This window comes from Arctopsyche grandis, chromosome 10 (genome assembly GCF_051622035.1).
Source record: "Arctopsyche grandis isolate Sample6627 chromosome 10, ASM5162203v2, whole genome shotgun sequence".
Lineage (NCBI taxonomy): Eukaryota > Metazoa > Arthropoda > Insecta > Trichoptera > Hydropsychidae > Arctopsyche > Arctopsyche grandis.
In genome coordinates, this window is record NC_135364.1 from 12,685,700 (window position 1) to 12,705,037 (window position 19,338).

A 19,338-nucleotide genomic window follows, 5' to 3' on the forward strand; every position below is an offset into this window, starting at 1 on the left:
GTTGCATTATAAATACGTATATCGTACGATTCACGTATCTGGTTTTTTCGATTCGTTATCTAATATTTGCGAAATCTTACTTCGAATGTTGACGACGAGATCGCAAGTATTTCGAAAGTCGAACATTCGGGTTTTTTCCAGCTTCAAGTAGGTGCTCAGACACACATAATTCAACGAAGCTATCGGTTGAACCGACAAAAAATCAGCAGAACACCACTAGTCTCATATACATATGTATTTCAAATTAATAAAAAGTGATCTAACTGCCGTTACCAGTTGGTTCAAATATGATGCACTACTTTTTCTGTCTCTACATATTCAACAGTTGAAATCATCTGCTCATACCCACCATAGAAGTCTTGTAGATGCTACAAAATGTTTTTACTTTAAATAGAATTGAACTAAAATAGTATACTTACAATTAGCAGAATTGAACTGTGGCTTGTTGCTCTGGTTAGTACTACATACGTTTCGTTACCAGTTTTTATTCGATTGCGGCATATAACTAGAACGGACAGTAAAATCTGGGACTGTAATGTTCAAACTTATTCTTTATTTATTATTCATTATTATTTATTATTCAAATTATACGTTATACTTTAATATATTCAGCAGATACGCGTGAGTAAAAGTAAAAATGTATTGTAAACTCTCAAGGATATAAAGTGTCGATGTCTCGGCAGGTTTCTCATTTCAAATTCAGTGTTTGAAAATTGTTGATCGCTTATGGTACCTTTACTGATTTCCGCGTCGATGATTATATTATAATTTTTGCTAGAACGGAAAGGCATGAATATCTCCACGAATTTGTAAAAGTATGAATCACGCATAATTCGTCATTGAATTTACGTACGTTCTAGATAAGATGATATTTATAAAAAATACTGTCATTTTGTTTCAATTTTTTGTCATTTTTTTCTTATTTTTTGTCATTTTGTTTCAATTTTATAATGATATATGTATAAACTGGAGAATATCAATAAAAAAATTGGCCTTTTTGATGTTTGTCTACCGTGTGAAATTGTAACAACATTCAATGACAATGCTACATGTGTTTATATCTTAATAATTATTTAGTGTATGTGGTCCTAGTATCATATTATAATTACCTTATTTTTTATATATTATTTCACGAGAAAAATACATTTTTATTTTATTAGTAATTACTAAGCTCTTCTTAGTTCAAAAACGATTTGGTCGTGTGACGAAGTTTGGAATCTTATCCGATCGTTTTCATACTTTGCCATTTTGGTCATCAATATGAGTGGAAGTGTCATCCGCCATTATGATGGTAAAAAAAATATCGTATTAGATACGTTTGAAAATACTTTAGTATTTCTCCCTGACGTTTATCGAGCGTTTTTTAGCCTCTTAAGAGAATCAAATTGTAACACGCTCGCTCCTGTCGATGATGCAGACAACAGGATGCATAAAAAATGCATTTACTGTGCTTCTCAAGTCCAGGTGCATCGCCTTCGATGCAGGTGTAGGATGAAAAGAATGCAGGTAGTTGAGGCTACCTATTTCTTAAATCGGGTTTCAAAATTCTGTCAGTGAACACATGAGAACCAGCTGTTTATATTCAGGTATAATATAGATATATAATATGTTCATACATACATATGTATACATTTGTACCTGAATACAAACCTAACATCCTGTTTATAAATTTTGGTCATGTGTATATGGAATTTTTGATTTTATCATTACGTTTTTATCTTTCGAATAATAGGCGGAATCAAATGAGAATGCTTCTGGTTGATTCTTCAATTATAAGAAAACTTTTTAAAATTTATAAAAAATAAAATATTTACACACCTTTTACAAGCTTTATTTAACTTGATATCAAGCATTAAATTGAAATAATATCAAAAAATATCTATTTTTTCTTGTATTTTATAAAAAAATACACGTTTTAATACATACATATACATATAGAGGAAACAGTCGTCGACCACTAATTTTTTTTAAAGTTAAATAAATAAAACTTTAAAAAAAATTAGAACCCTGTGACAATACTGAGTATCTTTTGCGCCCTTAATAGTGCTCCTGTTTAGCATATTCATACATGCACTATCAATTGGTATTAATGTACATATTTTTTAATTCAAGTGGCCAACGACTATCGCATAGCCACAGCAGTGTTGTGGCATATCTGAAATCATTTGATTGTATACATACGGTATTATAGTTATACATTTGATATTGCGAATTAGTTTATACTCGCATCTAAATAAAACTAATCATGAAAATGTGAAAATTTTTTTACATACAAATATGTATTTGGAAACCTTTGAAAAGGCAACTAAGGGTTGTTACTGTACATATTTTCATACTAATTATTTTGGTAAACAATTTATACTGGCTAACATATGCACATACATATACTACATATAGTCATAGTACGGCGTAACTCTTTAATGTAAAAATATTTAACGTAATTATTGATCAAATTATTTTCAAATTTCTCATTGGTTTTATGCTTATTTACTAAAATTCTCACTTGTTAACTAATTAAAATTTCACAAAATGTGGAGTATATATACATAAGTACATACATATGTATGTACATATGTAGTATGGAAATTGCGAGTAATTTTTATATGACAAACACTAGCCTTTACAATTGAGTTGCTATACTTAAGTTTTATAAGCATTTCAAAATTAAAATGTGTAATTAGCATAAAAATAATAATTTTATACTACAGGACACTTGCGGTGAATTTATCTCAGATCTTAACAATTACGTACTTAAATTCGTAATATTTCACTATTTTAGCACTATAAAGTACATAATATATAATATACAAAATCAGTTGGAAAAGCTTCAGTACTCAAATAAAATAAGAAGCGTATACTAATTATTTCAAAAGCATAAAATATATGACATCAAAATATGGCATGTGGGAAATAAGATTTACATGTTGTATCAGTCATATTACATCACATATCTATATATTAGTGATATATTAATTCATTTGTAAAACCGTGCAAGCGTTCGATACTAAAGTTTGAAGATGCTGATATAGTCATATATGATTTCTATATGCTTCTAAAACTACTTGCTGTATTTTGTTTCGCACTTCTAGTTTTTTAACAGGATCCAAATTTTCAATATACGGCAACAAACTTATGAGAAACTGGTAATCGGTTCCAATGTTTGAGATTTGACTTTGCAGAGTTGCGATAGTGTTCAATAATCTCTTCTGTTGCAAAACTAAACTTTCGATAGCGATGTCGCGTATTTTTCTTTTTTGACTTCTAGACTGATCCAACGATGTTGACGAAATCGATTGAGACGAAATCAAAGATTGATGCGAAAATAGCGATGGGAACAAATTTAATTGATTTGAATTTTCTACGTATTCACTATCGTCTACTTCACTTTCTTCCTTTTTCACGTCGCGGAAATCGTTGTATTTTCTATTCGTGTCTTCTTCTGATGATAAGTGTTCATTTCTAGATAGATGTATCCCTGATGATTTCGGACTTATGACATCTTTTACGAAAAGCATCATTTCGAAAAATTCCCATTTTGACGAATAATCGTGTCTGTCCATGTCGGGTCTTATGGGACATTTCTGTATTTCTCTTCTAAATCTATCTTTCATGCTCTTCCATTTTGTCTTCACAACACTACCTGAAATAAAAATAGAAATAAACAAAAATGGAAAATGCAGTTAAGAAAACGACAATATAAAAGCTATTAATATTTTAGACATGTCATCATTGTGTTGCGATATGTGTTACGTTCGAATGAAATGAGATTACACAATTTATAGGCGATGATTGAAAAACAAATCATTTTGATAATCTATGGCAAAAGTGTTAATCATCATTGCTAATGATGAAATTAAACGTAAGTTCAAAAAGATATTCCTATAACATTTGAGGTTATATACATATGTATGTATAATATGTACATATACATATCTCGTTCGCGGATTGCGTGGAAGAATGTATTCAGTACAAAGTTTTGAAGATTTGTTCATCCAATTGTGGATTGGATATGGTTGAGAAGGAGACTTTTTTTGAGAGGACTTAATCAAAATTTGAGGATTTTTTATTTACAAAAAAATGTTTATCTGTTTTTTGAACAAATAAATAACATCATTCTCGTTTTATGGTGCGTACGCACCAAGCTAACGAAGGGCACCGCAGGGCAACTTAGCTGAAATCAGTAGCGTACAAAATATCGAAATAAAAATTAAATTAAATATCAAAACTTAAACTATTATTATTATATTAAAATTAAATTCAAATATCAAAATAAAATTAAAATTATTATATTAAAATTCAAATTAGATATTGAAAGTTTGAAACGCCGAAAGAAAAAAAACCCTTCTACGAAAAACCGAAAACTCTAGTTTTAAAAACGACTTTAAAAAATTAATTCTTTGATTTTTTTTTCGATCGTAGTGCGTAAATTAAAACATCTTAAGTCAAGGACTACCTATATATGATCTAATTTTAGCTCAATCTCAAATAAATGAGTTTCCGTACGTTAACGCAGCATTTCTTAACCTTTTTTGGACGTGGCCCCCTTTTGCATTTAATATTTTTCTGTGCCTCCCCCATTTTTTCTCGAAAAAAAGTACATATTAAAAATATTATATACTAGTGGTTTTACCCAGCTTCGCTCGGTATTTGTAATGTAAATCACTTAAACATGGCTAATCTAATAGTAAACGTTCATTGGTTTTTTTATTAAATTGATTCGAATCGAAAAAAAATCATATTAAACGACAGAAACGATTGTTTTTTTATATATATATACATATGTATGTATGTATAAGGTAATCGGAACTGAAATTGGAAGCGGGAATCGGAACTGAAATTGGAATCGGGAACCGGAACTGAAAAATAAAACCGGATCCTGAACTAAAAAAGGAATCCGGATCCGGAACTGAAAAAGGAATCCGGATCCGGAACTGAAAATGTAAAATCAAATGTAAACGAAAAAAACAAGATGAAAACGCTCCAAGCCAACGAACGGCCCACAGGCCAACTTTTAAAACCAGTAGCGTACAAAATATCGAAATAAAAATTAAATAAAAAAAATTTAATTATATATCAAAATTAAGCTAAAGAACGAGATTGAGCTAAAATTAGATCATCGTTGATGTTTTGAATTACGACGGTACGCATTTACAACCAGAGAAATATTATAATTTCTCTGCTTACGAGCGAAAAAAAAATCTTGTTATTATTTCTTAAAAGTCGTCACGATATCCACTGTCCTCTAAGAAAACAATTATACGGCATCACACTTTAGCCTATATACATACGGTTGTATGAGTTGATTTGAAATTGTATTTGTATATTCATGAATTCGCTCTCATTCGATCAAAATCCATCCTCTTGTCGGTCATCACTAGTGGCTGGACACACAGCGCGCCGTTTATTTTTCAATTGTTGTAAATGCTTTGTTAAAGGTTCGCCCAACCTTTTTTTTTTACTCTAGCTTTGTAAATAGAGCCAAACCGCCCCGATTCCTGGACAAAGCACGGTCCTATCCGCAGTCTAGTCATCACAAAGGGAAATAATATTAATAAATAAATCAGCTCAAAGGTAAAATTTATCGGATGATGTGTGATTTTGTTTTTGTTTGTGATTGCCGACCAACTTAAAATATAGAATTCTCTATTACCTTTGTTTCGACGAAAGAAAAAAAAAACAACTCTAGTTGTCGGTTTTCAAATGTTTTTTTTACCGATCATCGACGGCCGAAATTGTGTGTGAACACAGTAGCGGTATTTCTTGACGAAAATGGTTTAAAGATCGACTTTTAAAAATTAATTCTTTGATTTTTTTTCGATCATAGTGCGTAAATCAAAACATCTTAAGTTAAGGACTACCTGTATACGATTGTTGATAATCTAATTTTAGCTCAATCTCGAAAATTTATTTAAATTGCGTATGTTCTGTTTTAACTTTCAATATTTTATTTTAATTTTAATATAATAATAATAGTTTTAATTTTGATATTTAATTTAAATTTTTTGATTTAATTTTTATTTCGATATTTTGTACGCTACTAGTTTTAAAAGTTGGCATGTGGGCCGTTCGTTGGTTTGGTGCGTACGCAGCATAATAGAAGGCGCTCAAAATCCTCCTCGTTTTCTTCACATATTATTCGAAAAAGGTGATCTCGGAGTAGACTTGATTTAATGAAATTTATTGTTTTGAATATATTAAGAGATCCATGTAAAACTTTTTTCAGATATGCGATAAATCCTCAATACATATTTGGTAACCATTGAAGCAGCACCATCGGTTGCACAAACTAGTATATTTTCCGAAATGCAAACGTATATTCAGTTTGATGACAAATAAAACATTTAAGCTCTTCTTTCGATATTATTTAAAAATATAATTTTATTCTGGTTGTGCCCCCTCCTCTGGGACAAATCCAAATTAATTATGTCTACCCAGTTGAATCATTCCATCATTCAGAGGAAGGGAAAATACAAAACAATCTACCGCTAAAAAATTGGAAAACTGAAAAATTAATTTACGCGACTGTGAGCTTTTACGTGTTACATGTTGTGGGTCTGTACTTTATTGTCACTCAAAATATTTTTTATCAGAGATAAATACATGTATGTATCTAGTATGGAAGTATGAATGAAAAAAACAAAAATTGAAAGTTGTGCGTGTAAAGGGTGGATAAGTAGGGTAACAGTGTTTTCTGAAACTCAACCAAGTACAAATAAAAACTTACTACATTTATGGCATATCTGTTCACAACAGATTTTATTATACCCATAGCTTAAATTAAAATTAGTTTATTCGTGCAAGGAGTCATATTTCAAAATGTATTAGAGGTTGACAAAATGCATTAAGATCAAAGCCGCATGATATTTGCGAGTAACCAAGTAATTAACACATTTCCTACATATTTTAATTCGGAAAATTTTTATTGTACTTTGTATGACTTTAAAATGTGTTGCTTAATTAGTACCAACAAAAATATCTACTCAATACTTATTACTTATTTCAAATATTAAATATTATTACTTATTTAGTCTCTCAATATTATTTCAATATTAAGGAGAGGTCAAATTATGGAAATTTCAAAAGAAATCATTAAAACTAAGTCAATGCCAACATTATAAATACTAACGAGATATGATTTTTGACGAAATATTTTATACCGAATGAAAATAAAAACTTAACAAAAGTGACTCGTTAACTTTTGAGGCATTTTCTGGTGACGGTTAATTTACTACTCATCCTTTTTCTTATGGCTGTACCAAGTTTTCATTAAGTTCACTTTTGCTCGAAAAGTGATCTGATTAAAACAAAAGAATTTTAAATTTGAATTTTTCTATTATTGATACAAGATAAAGTTTAGTTTTTAGCTATTGAAGAAAAAAAAGCTATTTATGGCGGCAAATCTAACAAATGTAGAACATTTTAAGGGGCAACATGATATACCCAACAAGTTAATGAATCACACCCTCATTTTAGTTAACTTGCCAGTAGGCAAAGTTAAGATTTCGGTTCCAATCGGTCGATGGCTACGTCCACACTACCGATATCTACACCCGATATTTACGATTTTTTCCATAACCAGTTCCTAAATAGCAACCACAGGTTGCAATATGGGAACTGGATATGGAAAATTCGAAAATATCGGGTGTAGATATCGTTAGTGTGGACGTAGCAGATTAGCTTTGTCAAGTTCCTCTAAAATTTTAAATGAACGACTTCTATTGGGCATAGTATCTTAGCTTAGCAATAGGAATCGCGTATTTTTCTTTGTATTGAGCCAAGATAACTGAAACGAGGCTTTTCGAAATTCCAAAAGTATATAAACGGCAACCCTACCTAGGGGTAAACAGAGGGAGGGAGGGAGGTGGCGATGGGGTGGGATCGAGGGGTGGATGGGTGGATGGGTAGGTGGGTGGTTGGGTGGTTGGGTGGTTGGGTGGTTGGGTGGTTGGGTGGTTGGGTGGTGGGGTGGTGGGGTGGTGGGGTGGTGGGGTGGTGGGGTGGTGGGGTGGTGGGGTGGTGGGGTGGTGGGGTAGTGGGGTGGTGCGTGTAGAGTGTAGTACACACACGTGTGCCGCGTTACCGGGCAAATGGAGCACGTCGCCAATTTGCTCCCAGAGGCGTCTGGTGATAGACGCTTTCTTGAAATGCTGATGGCGGTCGTCCCAGAGGGCGGGTCTGGCGCGGACTTCGGCCACCAGCAGCCTCTTCTCCCTGTTTGTCGCACGTCCACCCATTATGAGGAAACGACGCTCAACTGAGCGGGTGAGCGTTCAACGGCGAACGGCGAACGCTCAGACGGGTCCGTGAGCGCCACAAACACTATTGGCGCCCGACGCTCACGCTCACGTTCACGCTCACCCACACGCTACCCTACGCTCACCTCCTGCTGCACACTCCACACACACTCTCCTTTGCACGCGAATATAGTCTCTATCGGCGAGCACCGTGCCTGCTCGTTGTACCAAAATCGAACGACGTTCATATTCAATACTTGAGCGTCGGCGACTCTCCGCACCGATTGATCGAATATACCTACTTTTATCCATAGGCGTCTTTATTTCCGAAATGGCGCATTCGTTTTCTTATTTTTAAGTCGGTTCGACATTCGGAATCTGAAAACGGATGTTTTTACATAAAATATACTTACTACGCGGACTAGACGCGGACTAAGGATTTTATCTAAAGTGAGCTAATATTGCTTTATTGAGAAGGGAGAGGGGGATTATAAATAGGCATATTTTTAAGATGTCAGAAACAAAATATTCCCCTTATTTTGGTGAAAGAATTTTTCGAATATATTCATATATATATATATATATATATATACATATATTTGAGATCTTATTTATTTTTATAGTCAAAAATAAATTACACATGTATATGTATACTTAATTTACAAATGAAAGTTTTAATAAGAGGCAAAATTTTTCCTTAATTGTAATCGTAAGTGAAAGTAAGAAGAGGTTAGTACAAAAGGAACTATTTTTAAATCGAAATAAAATTTAAAAATATTGATAATTTTGGTAAGCGGGGTTGATGGTAATTTTTTACGATACAAAATTATATTCAAATTAAATATCGTATGTATATATGTACATATTTACAGGTCTACCTCACGAGACCGAAAGTGAAAAGCCCGAAAAAGCAAATATCGGAAGGCAAAGATCGAAAATCGAAAGATCTTAAGTCGAAAGATCAAAAAAAAGGTACATGGTAAACAGTACTATGTATATATAATATATATGAGTGGCATGCGGTGAAATTATCTCTCTTTTTGTCACACAGCCTTGTTTAATGTGCGCGCGCAGGATACGGGAGGAAAAGCCTGTTCTTCTTGTTCCTGTTGTATCCTGCTCGCAAATTAAGTGAGGATGTACGACGGGGGGAGAGAGAGTTTTACCGCACGCCAGTGATATATATGTATATACTAACCGTTTTTCATATGTATGCATGGTAAACGAATATTTTCGACATTTAACATACCTCCTTTACGTTTCACATGGCTTTCGTGTTAGTGGTCATTTTTATCTCTTATCCGATCGTTTTCATACTTTGCCATATTGCTCATTTTAGTCATCAATATAAGTAAATGGAGCCTCCGCCATTACGATGGTGCAAATATATCGTGTAAGACGCGTTTGTAATTTGCCCGCCGACATTCTATTTGACGTTTACGGTTGACGTTTGTTTTTAACATTTAGTGCTGTGACGGTCATCCCATATGTACATATGTAAGTTCGATTTCATTTATATATTTACATATTTTAATAATCCAAATCGATTTCTTTCAATACACATTAGAATTTATTCAATGTTGTTTTTGTATATTTTACTGTATTTTGCAGACAACTATTTATACAAATTTAATCTAACACAATTTCAAAATTTCCTTGCTGCATTCTAATTCAATACACCAGTATGGAGGTATAATCTATTTTATAGTTTATAAAATTTAGTTGTAGACGTATTAAGTTTTATTTTGTTAAAAATTCCCGCAATTCTAAAACGATTGTGAAAGTTATTACAAAACACATATGCGCATTTGGGTGATTCGTTTGGAATTCAATTTCATCTACATGTATGTATGTACATTAGGTTAGCAAACTGGTATTACAAAATCATCCATTCATAATGTGCATATAAAAATTGTACAACTGGATTCCAGTTGGATTTTGGAAAAACTCCCGGAAAATGAATAAGAATTTGCATACGCGTCTGAAGTTTTAACAAAAATGGTTAGTTAGTATTTGTGCAATACATTGAAGAAAATTCATAAGAGAAAGTAATGAGAGTAATAATGGTTTTAATTGGTCTCACGATGGAGATTAAAATGAAACGTTGTATAAGTTTGGAATGTAAATAGCACTTCAAAATTTGTCTGTTGGCACCAAACTTCTTAATAAAATCATCATGCAAAACATTTGAGCTCGAAGTGTGATAAAGGCCAACGAGCACTAAATTTCCTCATTGCACATATGCAAGAGCAGAACAGCAACCGCCATGTTGCTAAGGTCGTATTGAAATCAACGAAATTAGGACGTGGTTGTTTCATTGCGATAAAAATATTTTGCTTGCACCGATAATAAATACATTGATGCACTAAGTTAAGTGCGGCTCTTTGTTCGACTTCTATTTCAGTAGCATGAGTAGCACTCGAGTACATAATACGATGATTGTGAAAAGAACTGCGGTGCGATGAACTGCATCAGGGTTAAATCGTCTTGGTGATGATAAAGGTATTATCGTTGTTTACGACGAAATAAGTGAACCTTTCAATAGATGTGTATATGTATTAAAATTCGTTTTATCTATTTACAATTACAAATTATCATCAGCATAACATAATAATAATCAAACGAAAATTTTGTTTTGAAGAAATTGCTAAATTATTATTATTCTAGATAAATATAATTTATAAAATATTATTTGATTTAATAAACATTTATATAATTTATGATCTTTGTAAATATAATTTTATTGCAAGAGAAGTATGTACAACTTTTTTTTTGAGATAAAAAAAATTTTCGGTCTCCGTGGCGAGCCGGAATGTGAAATTACCGAAAACGCAAATATCGGAAGGCAAAGATCGAAAATCGAAAGATCTTAAGTCGAAAGATAAAAAAAGGTGCATGATAAACGGTACATACTCATTTAATTTGCGCGAGCAGGATACAACAGGAACAAGAGGAACAGGCTTTTCCTCCCGTATTTATGTGCGCGCGCAGAATACGAAAACGCAAATATCGGAAGGCAAAGATCGAAAATCGAAAGATCTTAAGTCGAAAGATAAAAAAAGGTGCATGATAAACGGTACATACTCATTTAATTTGCGCGAGCAGGATACAACAGGAACAAGAGGAACAGGCTTTTCCTCCCGTATTTATGTGCGCGCGCAGAATACGGGAGGAAAAGCCTGTTCCTCTTGTTCCTGTTGTATCCTGCTCGCAAATTAAGTGAGGATGTACCGTTTACCATGCACCTTTTTTTTGATCTTTCGACTTAAGATCTTTCGATTTTCGATCTTTGCCTTCCGATGTTTGCGTTTTCGGTAATTTCACTTTCCGGCCCGTGAGGTAGACCCTAAAATTTTATATGAATAATATGAAAATTATATTTTTATATTTTATTGATTTAACGTTTAATTATAAATACATAATTAGAAAAAAGGATCCAAGAGTAACTTAAGCAATAACGGTATGTATATACATATGTATGTAAGGATAATCAAATAAGCTGGGTGTAGGTTGACTAAATTTCCAGTTATCACTTGGAGATTCCACTTATCCGAGCTTGTATTACATAAAATGAATTTAACTTGAAAAAAAAAAACAGAAAATTACGAATTAAATTGAACTGATATCTGTTCACCGTAACTGTTTGCGATTTAAAGGTGTAAGAACAGCTTTCTCAGTTTGAGCCAGTTCGCACGTTCTTCCTTTCTTGGACATTTATTTTATTGCCCTGGTTTGACTTTCTTGAACTTTTAGTACTAAACCGGATTTTTTCAATATTCTTTACATGAAAGATTTATTTGGGTCACACAAAATAAAGCCTATACCAGATAACAATTTTTTATCGAAATTTGAGATTCCAAATTGTCTGGCACGTACATACATAAAATGAGTGATAACTGAACAAGATTAAATTCAACCCATGTAGGTAGTTTAATAAATTTGATTTTGAATGTCTGTATAATATTGAAAACCCTCGTCCTAGAGGTTCGAGTTCACGACAAAAGTATCAAGGATTCTGTACTTGGTCGAGGTTAATTTTAGTACACGATGTTCCAGAGCTGAAGTGGAAACGCAATGACCGATCAATAAAGGGCCCCAGGCAGACCGGGCGAGCTCGTCCCTTTTCCACCCACGCTTCTTTGTTTGGAGCCCGAGTGGGGGCCCCCGTTTCATTCAGTAACCGATCGTGGTATGAGGCGGTGAAATATTGATTTAACATGCAGATGTATTTTTAGATGCAACCAGAACGCTTGTTCAATTCTGCCTGTTGCTTGTCGAATGTAAAGAGAGTTGTTTAATTTTCACAAAATGTGTCGTCTAAACAAAACCAAGTAAGTTAGTCATGTTTAAAATCGAATTTTGTCACACATATCGCACCTTTAGGCCCTCCGCACAAGGTATGACTGGTTTACAACTTAAGTTTCAAATTTGTTGCATACTAGTCACACACACAAACAGTTTGCAATCAAAATGGAGTTGCAATCTGATTGTGGATCATTCAGAGTATGTACATATGTAAGTTCTCTACAAGTTTGTAGTCACGAAGCTGTTTTTCGCAAAATGTCAAGTAATAGTTCAGATGAAGAAGACGTAATTGCCTATTATCGGTACCGCAGAGTAAGAAGAGTATTGGGGCGCGATCACTTTTAAATAGTTTTAAATGCGATAGTTTTAAATATACAAAAAAAAAGTCATATACGCGGTATCGTGCGGTATATACATCGGACCGTCTATTCATTGGAGCGGTCTCATTGAAATTCTATAGAATTGTTTATACTAAGTTGACAGTGATATATACCAATTCGACGGACGGAGCTTGACAGTGATCGATAACGGTGTATCCCATATTTGCAAAAAAATATAGCAGAACTTGTCGAAAATAATAAGATTATAGAAAATAAAAATTATCGATCACTGTCAATCTCCGTCCGAAGGGTCGAATTGGTATATATCACCGTCAAGTTAGTATAAACAATTCTATAGAATTTCAACGAGATCGCTTCAATGAATAGACGGTCCGTTGTACATATATACCGCACGACATATATTTTTTTGTCTGTTTAAAACTATCTAAAAAAATATCCCACGTACAGCATACCGCATCCCTCGCTGTGTGATCGCGCCCTTCAGAAGGGAATATTGGTGCTATCCAGAGACGGATCCAGGAGTTTTTCAAGGAGGTGAGGCGATATTAAAAAAAGCAATAGAGTTGCCAAAATTCTAAAATTGCTCTAATATTTAGGCATTTATACAAACTCAAATTTATAAAAATTATGGTCAGAAAATAGTAACAAACTTAAAACCTCATTTTTCTAATCTTAACTATCAGTTTACCATTAGAATAATCTAATCTACTGAGAAGCCTTTTGTTTTACAAAATAGTGTAACGTAAATTATATATGTCATAAATTAAAAACCATCGATAAAAATAAATATTGATTAGATCAGATTTTAATTTTCAAAATCACTTAATTCTTCCAATTCAGGTATCAAGCTGAGTAGGAACATTTTGAGAGTCTCTTTCCTGTCACTTTTGGAGGTGGTGGCTGCTTCGTTTACAGTTGTTTCCAGCTTTATGTATATTTTTGGCTTTAAAATATTCAGCCACACATTTATCTGCGTTCGCTGCAGATTTATTCCTCAGCGTCAGTTTTCTCTTAGCTCGAGTGGACGCAGTGGCGTAACGTGAATTCCATGCGCTCCCCCCCGCAATATACCTCTTATACACATATTATTTCCTTAGTTATAAAAAAACTTTCCAAAATAATAATACATACCTTTTTTACGTAGAAAAATCTGTTCTTCTGCATTTTAAGTCACAGAAATTGTTTATGTTTGGTTATCAATGATTTCAAAAGTGGAACATAAGTTGCCAGAAGTTTAATAAAAGATAGAAATTTTCCAGGATTGTTAGAAGATACCAAACTGTCTTGATGTCCTTGAAATGTCAAATTACATTTAGCCAATTTTAATATGACATTAATAACATAATGACCTGACGCCAATTATAATTTACACGACTTTGAGATTCTGACGAGATATGTATATTCTTCAATTGTCTCTGAAATTTTCCACAAATCGTACGTACAACAGGATTTAGTGTATAAATTACATTTTTTTTAAATCCTCTCCAGTCTTGTGTGCCCAAGAAGAATTATAATATTGGTTTTTATTTGGTCAGCAAACAGCCAACACGGTTCACAGAACGCTCTTTTCAGTTTTACTGAATAACCTACATCAATCCCAAACTGGTTGGTCCACTTAAAATATTTTTTGGAAAAGTATCTATCTCCAACGAGGTCTCGTATCGTAATTCAAAATGAATTTCAGGCATGCAATAACTATTAAACATTAGTTTGGTCTTATCTACGTTAATTTTTAATCCTATTTTCCTACTTTCCCTATCTAGCGGTTAGTTTTTTAAGTAGGTACAACAGCTAGACTATTAAAATTATATCGTCTGCTAATCGAAGATGACTCAAGAAGAGACCGTTGATGCTTACTCCTGCTGTGTCCCATTTCAGGTTCCTGAAAACTCCCTCAAGCACTGCATTGAATACTTTAGAAGAGATATTGTGTCCTTGTCTTACTCCTTTTCCTATGGTAAACCTATCTGTATCTGGGAAAAGTTTAACCGAAGCTGTGGCGTTCTTATATTATATGTATGTATATTGCAGCTTAACAGCCTCAAATAGAGTTCCGGCACTCCCTGTTCGTAGAGAGTTAAATACTGGTTATTTAGTTATATGGAGGCATTATTTAGTCCACAAGATCTTTATTTATATGCATATATTATTTAGCCTTAGTAACATAGTTGGGTAACGCCAGGTGTATTTTCTTATAAACAATAAAACCAGAAAGTCACTCAAGAGAACAAATCAAATATACATACATTGATTGTTTAAAACATTTGTAAATATTTTTTACTGAAATATGAAAACATGTATTATGTACGACCCGTTGAATGTATTCAGTTGAGCAAATATATTCTTTTGCATAGTAATACTTGAGCGAAAATGTGCATACTTAATGTACATAGTCACCAGTTAGTTGCTGCAAGAAAGAGCGAACAATATTACGTGATTTTTTCGCACGAGATATATCTTACGTGCGCCACTTTTTATTACATTTTGTATATTATTACATAAAATCATTTCGGTCAATATTGTCATTTAAATTTTCAGAACATTTTTATAAAATGTTGGTTTTAAGGTGTTTTGATCATTATTTTCCTCATACTTTAAAGTTCAAATAGGTATGTATCAGTGGCGTGCGCTGAAATTCTCTCTCTTTTTGTCGTACAGCCTTACTTAATGTGCACGAACAGGATACAAGAGGAACAGCCTTGTATCCTGCTCGTGCACATTAAGTAAGGTTGTACGACAAAAAGAGAGAGAATTTCAGCGCACGCCACTGGTATGTATAGACTTTTAGAGCTCAAAATTTCATGATCCCCTTGATCAGAACAAAATTGATAAATTTATAGAAGTCTTTGGAAAACGATTCAATTTAGTTAGTAAATATATATGTATATATTTATCCATCTGAAACTCTGAAAGGAAAAAGATAAATGTATGTGGACATTAGCCCCCCCCTCTAAATTAAAAAAATATATATACTAATGAGAATTATGTCAAGATATGTACATACATATTTATATCACATGATCGTGAATGAATTCTTTGCGCCTTGAATTTAACACACGTATTTTATGCTATTGGGGAGTAATACATGCACTATCAACACGGATCATGATTCTATGTAGTATCGTGGATTTCAAAACGGCCCGGATATATTACTGATATTAACCTATTAGACTATCAATACGGATCACGATAATATTTATAGTGTAATATGCCTTATTGAATAAACAAGAAATCCGCATTAAAGTGCCGCGTCATTTTACTCGAAAAAATAGCAAAATTGCAAAAATAATTTTAAAAAAGTCAACTTGATATTCCAGTGGTATGAATTCTTGGCGCTTGTCCAATTCTAACCAGCAGTATTAAAGATAAGCACGGGGTCGAACCCAGTAATCTCTCGGTGCTAAACATAAACGCAACCACCGAGCCATGTGGTTTAATTTTCCGCCAATTCTAGGAACAAAAAAAACTTTTTTTTGCTTTGGGGGGAGGGGGGGTTGGTGTCTGTGGACAATTTTTAAAAACCAATGAAGTTTTTTATTTAACGTTCCCTTGATACGACGAAAGTTTTCCAATGGGTCCATCGATGAAAATCTAAAATTCGCGTTTTTCGCTCCATACATATTTATGTATGTACATACATACATACATACACAATATACTTAAAAGTTCAAAGCATGAAAATGCAAAGAAAAAAAAACGCTGATACATAAAAATTTAATTTTGTTTTTAAAGTATCGACAGTGCTAGATTAAATGGCCTTAGCAACGACATAAAAACACAACAAACAAGACTTGCACGTTGGTTTGCTCAGCTGGGTCACTTTAATTTGCATGAAAATTTTCGTATACCAAAACATTTTGAAACCCTAAGAATTTGTATACATTACAAAGACGAATGGTTAATTAATAGTAATAGAATAGCTAGTGTATAGTAGTAGGATTGAAAAGCTAAGTCTTTAACAAGTTTTTAAGTTAAATTTTGTTTTCGTGTAAAAATGTTCATAAGTGGGTAGGTATTTAAATTTTCAAATATGCAACCACCACAATGCATATTTTTTTGCTTTCTAAGTACACATATTGCATGTTTTAACCCTTTGATGCGGACCAACGCCGATCGACGTTTTGCGAACAAGTCCATGGGCCTGAAAAACGCCGATAGGCGTTGTATTTTGAGCATGTACAAAGTAAACAAGAATACTACCCGCTAAGCCTTTCCAGGTAGCATTAAAATTAGAAGTTTGGGAGATAATTTAATTCAAAAACTTAAAAAAAGAGGACACCTATAAAGGGAGGTACCATTTCCGGTCAACTTAAAAATTTGAAAAAAAATTACGTCGTATCGATAAGAATTTCAGTAACTGATAATAAATTTCAGTTCGATAGGGCTAACAGTGTTCAAAAAATCCCCAAAATATACAGACACACACACACACATTTCTTCTAGATCATGAAAACGTGACCAGTGATCGATTCTAATCAAAGTTCTAATGAGTTCGAATCAGGCAAAATCTCGAGTTCGGATTTTCACGTGATCACAAAACTTCATCTACTGTTACTACGCACATAGATAAAGTAAAAACTGCATTGAACATGGGTCGTGTAATCCTTGTCATTCATATGTCAACGTTTATAAAGACTGGTTTAGACCAGAATTTCTGAATTTATAACCATAGCAGAATTTCCCGATGGAAATCCCTAACTGCTAAGTATTTTAGATTTTGGTTTGGCATTTAGATTGTGAGCATTACATTTTAACAACAATGAAGATGGAACTACTTTTGGAAAAATACATTCTTTTGATTTATTTTATATTGTTGCAAGATATATTAGATAGTCTAAACACACCTTTACAAAACTCGAAATCCTCGGCGGTAGTTATCTAGGGTAGTGATCTAGAGTTTGTTTGGATTAGCTGCAATTTTTATACCTGCTTTGTATTGGATTTCTAAATAATTACAGTTGGAAATGTTGGCGAAATTTTCAGCGTGGCGGGCTTTCAACAGAAAAGACGAAATATTTATTATTGACAACCTTTGAGTGCTGACTCACAGGTTGTCAACATAGAAGTAGAATGCATAGAATGGTCATTGTTAACAAAAGTATCGTCTAAAAGCAAGCCATCGAAGAGAGAGACGGAAAGTCAGAAGAGAGACGAAGTTTAGCAAATAATGAATAAACTCTGCCGTGCAGAGTTTTTGTAGCAACATTTTTGGAGGCTGAGAGCGATTCTATGCATTCTACTCCTATGGTTGTCAATAATAATGTCAAATACTTATTATTTACCATGTAGTGAAGTCTTCTTGGCAGTGAGCGGCGCTAGGATGCGCAAGCTCGAAATAAATTGGTTCCTTTTATCAATGTCTATTGTTAACCTTTTTTTGCTCTCTAGAGAGCAAAAAGACTGCCCTAGCTACTACTTTTTTTTTGCTCTCTAGAGAGCAAAAAAAAGGTTAACAATAGAAACCAGTTTCAGTACATTTTCGCGCCTATCTCTGCTTCTGGGGAATATATCCAATGATTTTTCATCGTCCCATCAAACTTTGTAAAAACCAGAGTTGTGGAGACCAATTCTAGTTTCATTGTTAGTTTTTTGACTGGAATTCTAAATTTTGATACTGCTGTTTAAATTTTGAAATTGAAGCAATATTCAAGGTGAAAGCAATTTTTACGCGTTCCTCGAATAGAGCAGTTACGTATGATTTCGTTTTGAAGAAAATTTCGATGGAGGCCAACTGGGATTTGATGTGCCCTCGTCTGAAAACCATGACCTCGCGCACTGCGAGGTGATACATAACAATTGTATAAGCTGCATCGATCGATACGCTCTTCGTGTGTATTGGAGCTGTGGCACTTCAGGCACTGGCTCGGGTCCAGCTGCTGGTAATGGGATGAGGACACTCCTCTTTGCCCCCACCTCTCCCTCACCTGGCTATTTTTCAATAGCTGGATTCATGCCAGCACGTTTCACGGCACACGATATTATGATCTAGTATTTCACGTCGTCTTGTACGTAGTTTATGACTGTCGTGGACATATTTCAGGCATTTATTTTCGCCATTTCTAAGTGTTCAGAATTAAAAAATGTCGATAAGATTTTTCATCTAGCATGTTTGGATTTATACCATTTCTAGTGTTCAGAATTAAATGAACTAAGAAGAGGTTAGTAAAAAATATGGCGATAAGATTTTTCACCTAGCATGTTTGGATTTATAGTGATATCTAGCACTAAAAACAGAATAATGAGTTTTTATGAAAAAAAAAACGATAAATGTGTTTATATCATTTATCATATGAATTTGTTTTTCAGTGGAAAATACCGTTCAGACAATCCAATTGAAAAAAAATCGGATAAGACAGGTTTTTTGTTATTCCAAACAATGCGTTAAAAATACAACAATGTTTAATTTTTTATCGACAGATAAGAAAGTACAATTAAATATTTTTATTTTTTGATAAGGA

General features: G+C 33.4%; 1 protein-coding gene and 1 long non-coding RNA gene across 3 annotated transcripts in view; one reads left to right on the forward strand and one right to left on the reverse strand.

The window, feature by feature from the left end:
* LOC143917603 (uncharacterized) overlaps positions 1-19,338 on the forward strand; it is a 28,636-nt gene that overhangs the window by 2,918 nt on the left and 6,380 nt on the right. The window contains exon 1 of one of the 2 annotated variants that reach the window (XR_013261081.1): positions 9,488-9,731. The exons of the other annotated variant lie outside the window; for it this stretch is intronic. This is a non-coding gene — a long non-coding RNA (uncharacterized LOC143917603). Of the gene's footprint in view, positions 1-9,487; positions 9,732-19,338 lie in introns of those variants that run through there. 2 annotated transcript variants of the gene reach the window in all.
* LOC143917602 (uncharacterized) lies at positions 1,813-8,534 on the reverse strand. The gene is made up of 2 exons (XM_077439162.1): positions 8,081-8,534; positions 1,813-3,640 (listed from the first exon to the last, which is right to left on the reverse strand). The coding sequence occupies exons 1-2, from the start codon at positions 8,232-8,234 to the stop codon at positions 3,030-3,032; spliced, it is 765 nt and encodes a 254-aa protein (XP_077295288.1). The 5' UTR covers positions 8,235-8,534; the 3' UTR covers positions 1,813-3,029.

Bases quoted from the DNA above. Each gene is read 5' to 3' on its own strand.
- LOC143917602 (XM_077439162.1), bottom strand. From the start codon at position 8,234: ATGGGTGGACGTGCGACAAACAGGGAGAAGAGGCTGCTGGTGGCCGAA. The intron at 3,641-8,080 runs GTAACGCGGCAC...TTTTTATTTCAG, and splicing joins CGACGTGCTCCATTTGCCCG to GTAGTGTTGTGAAGACAAAA.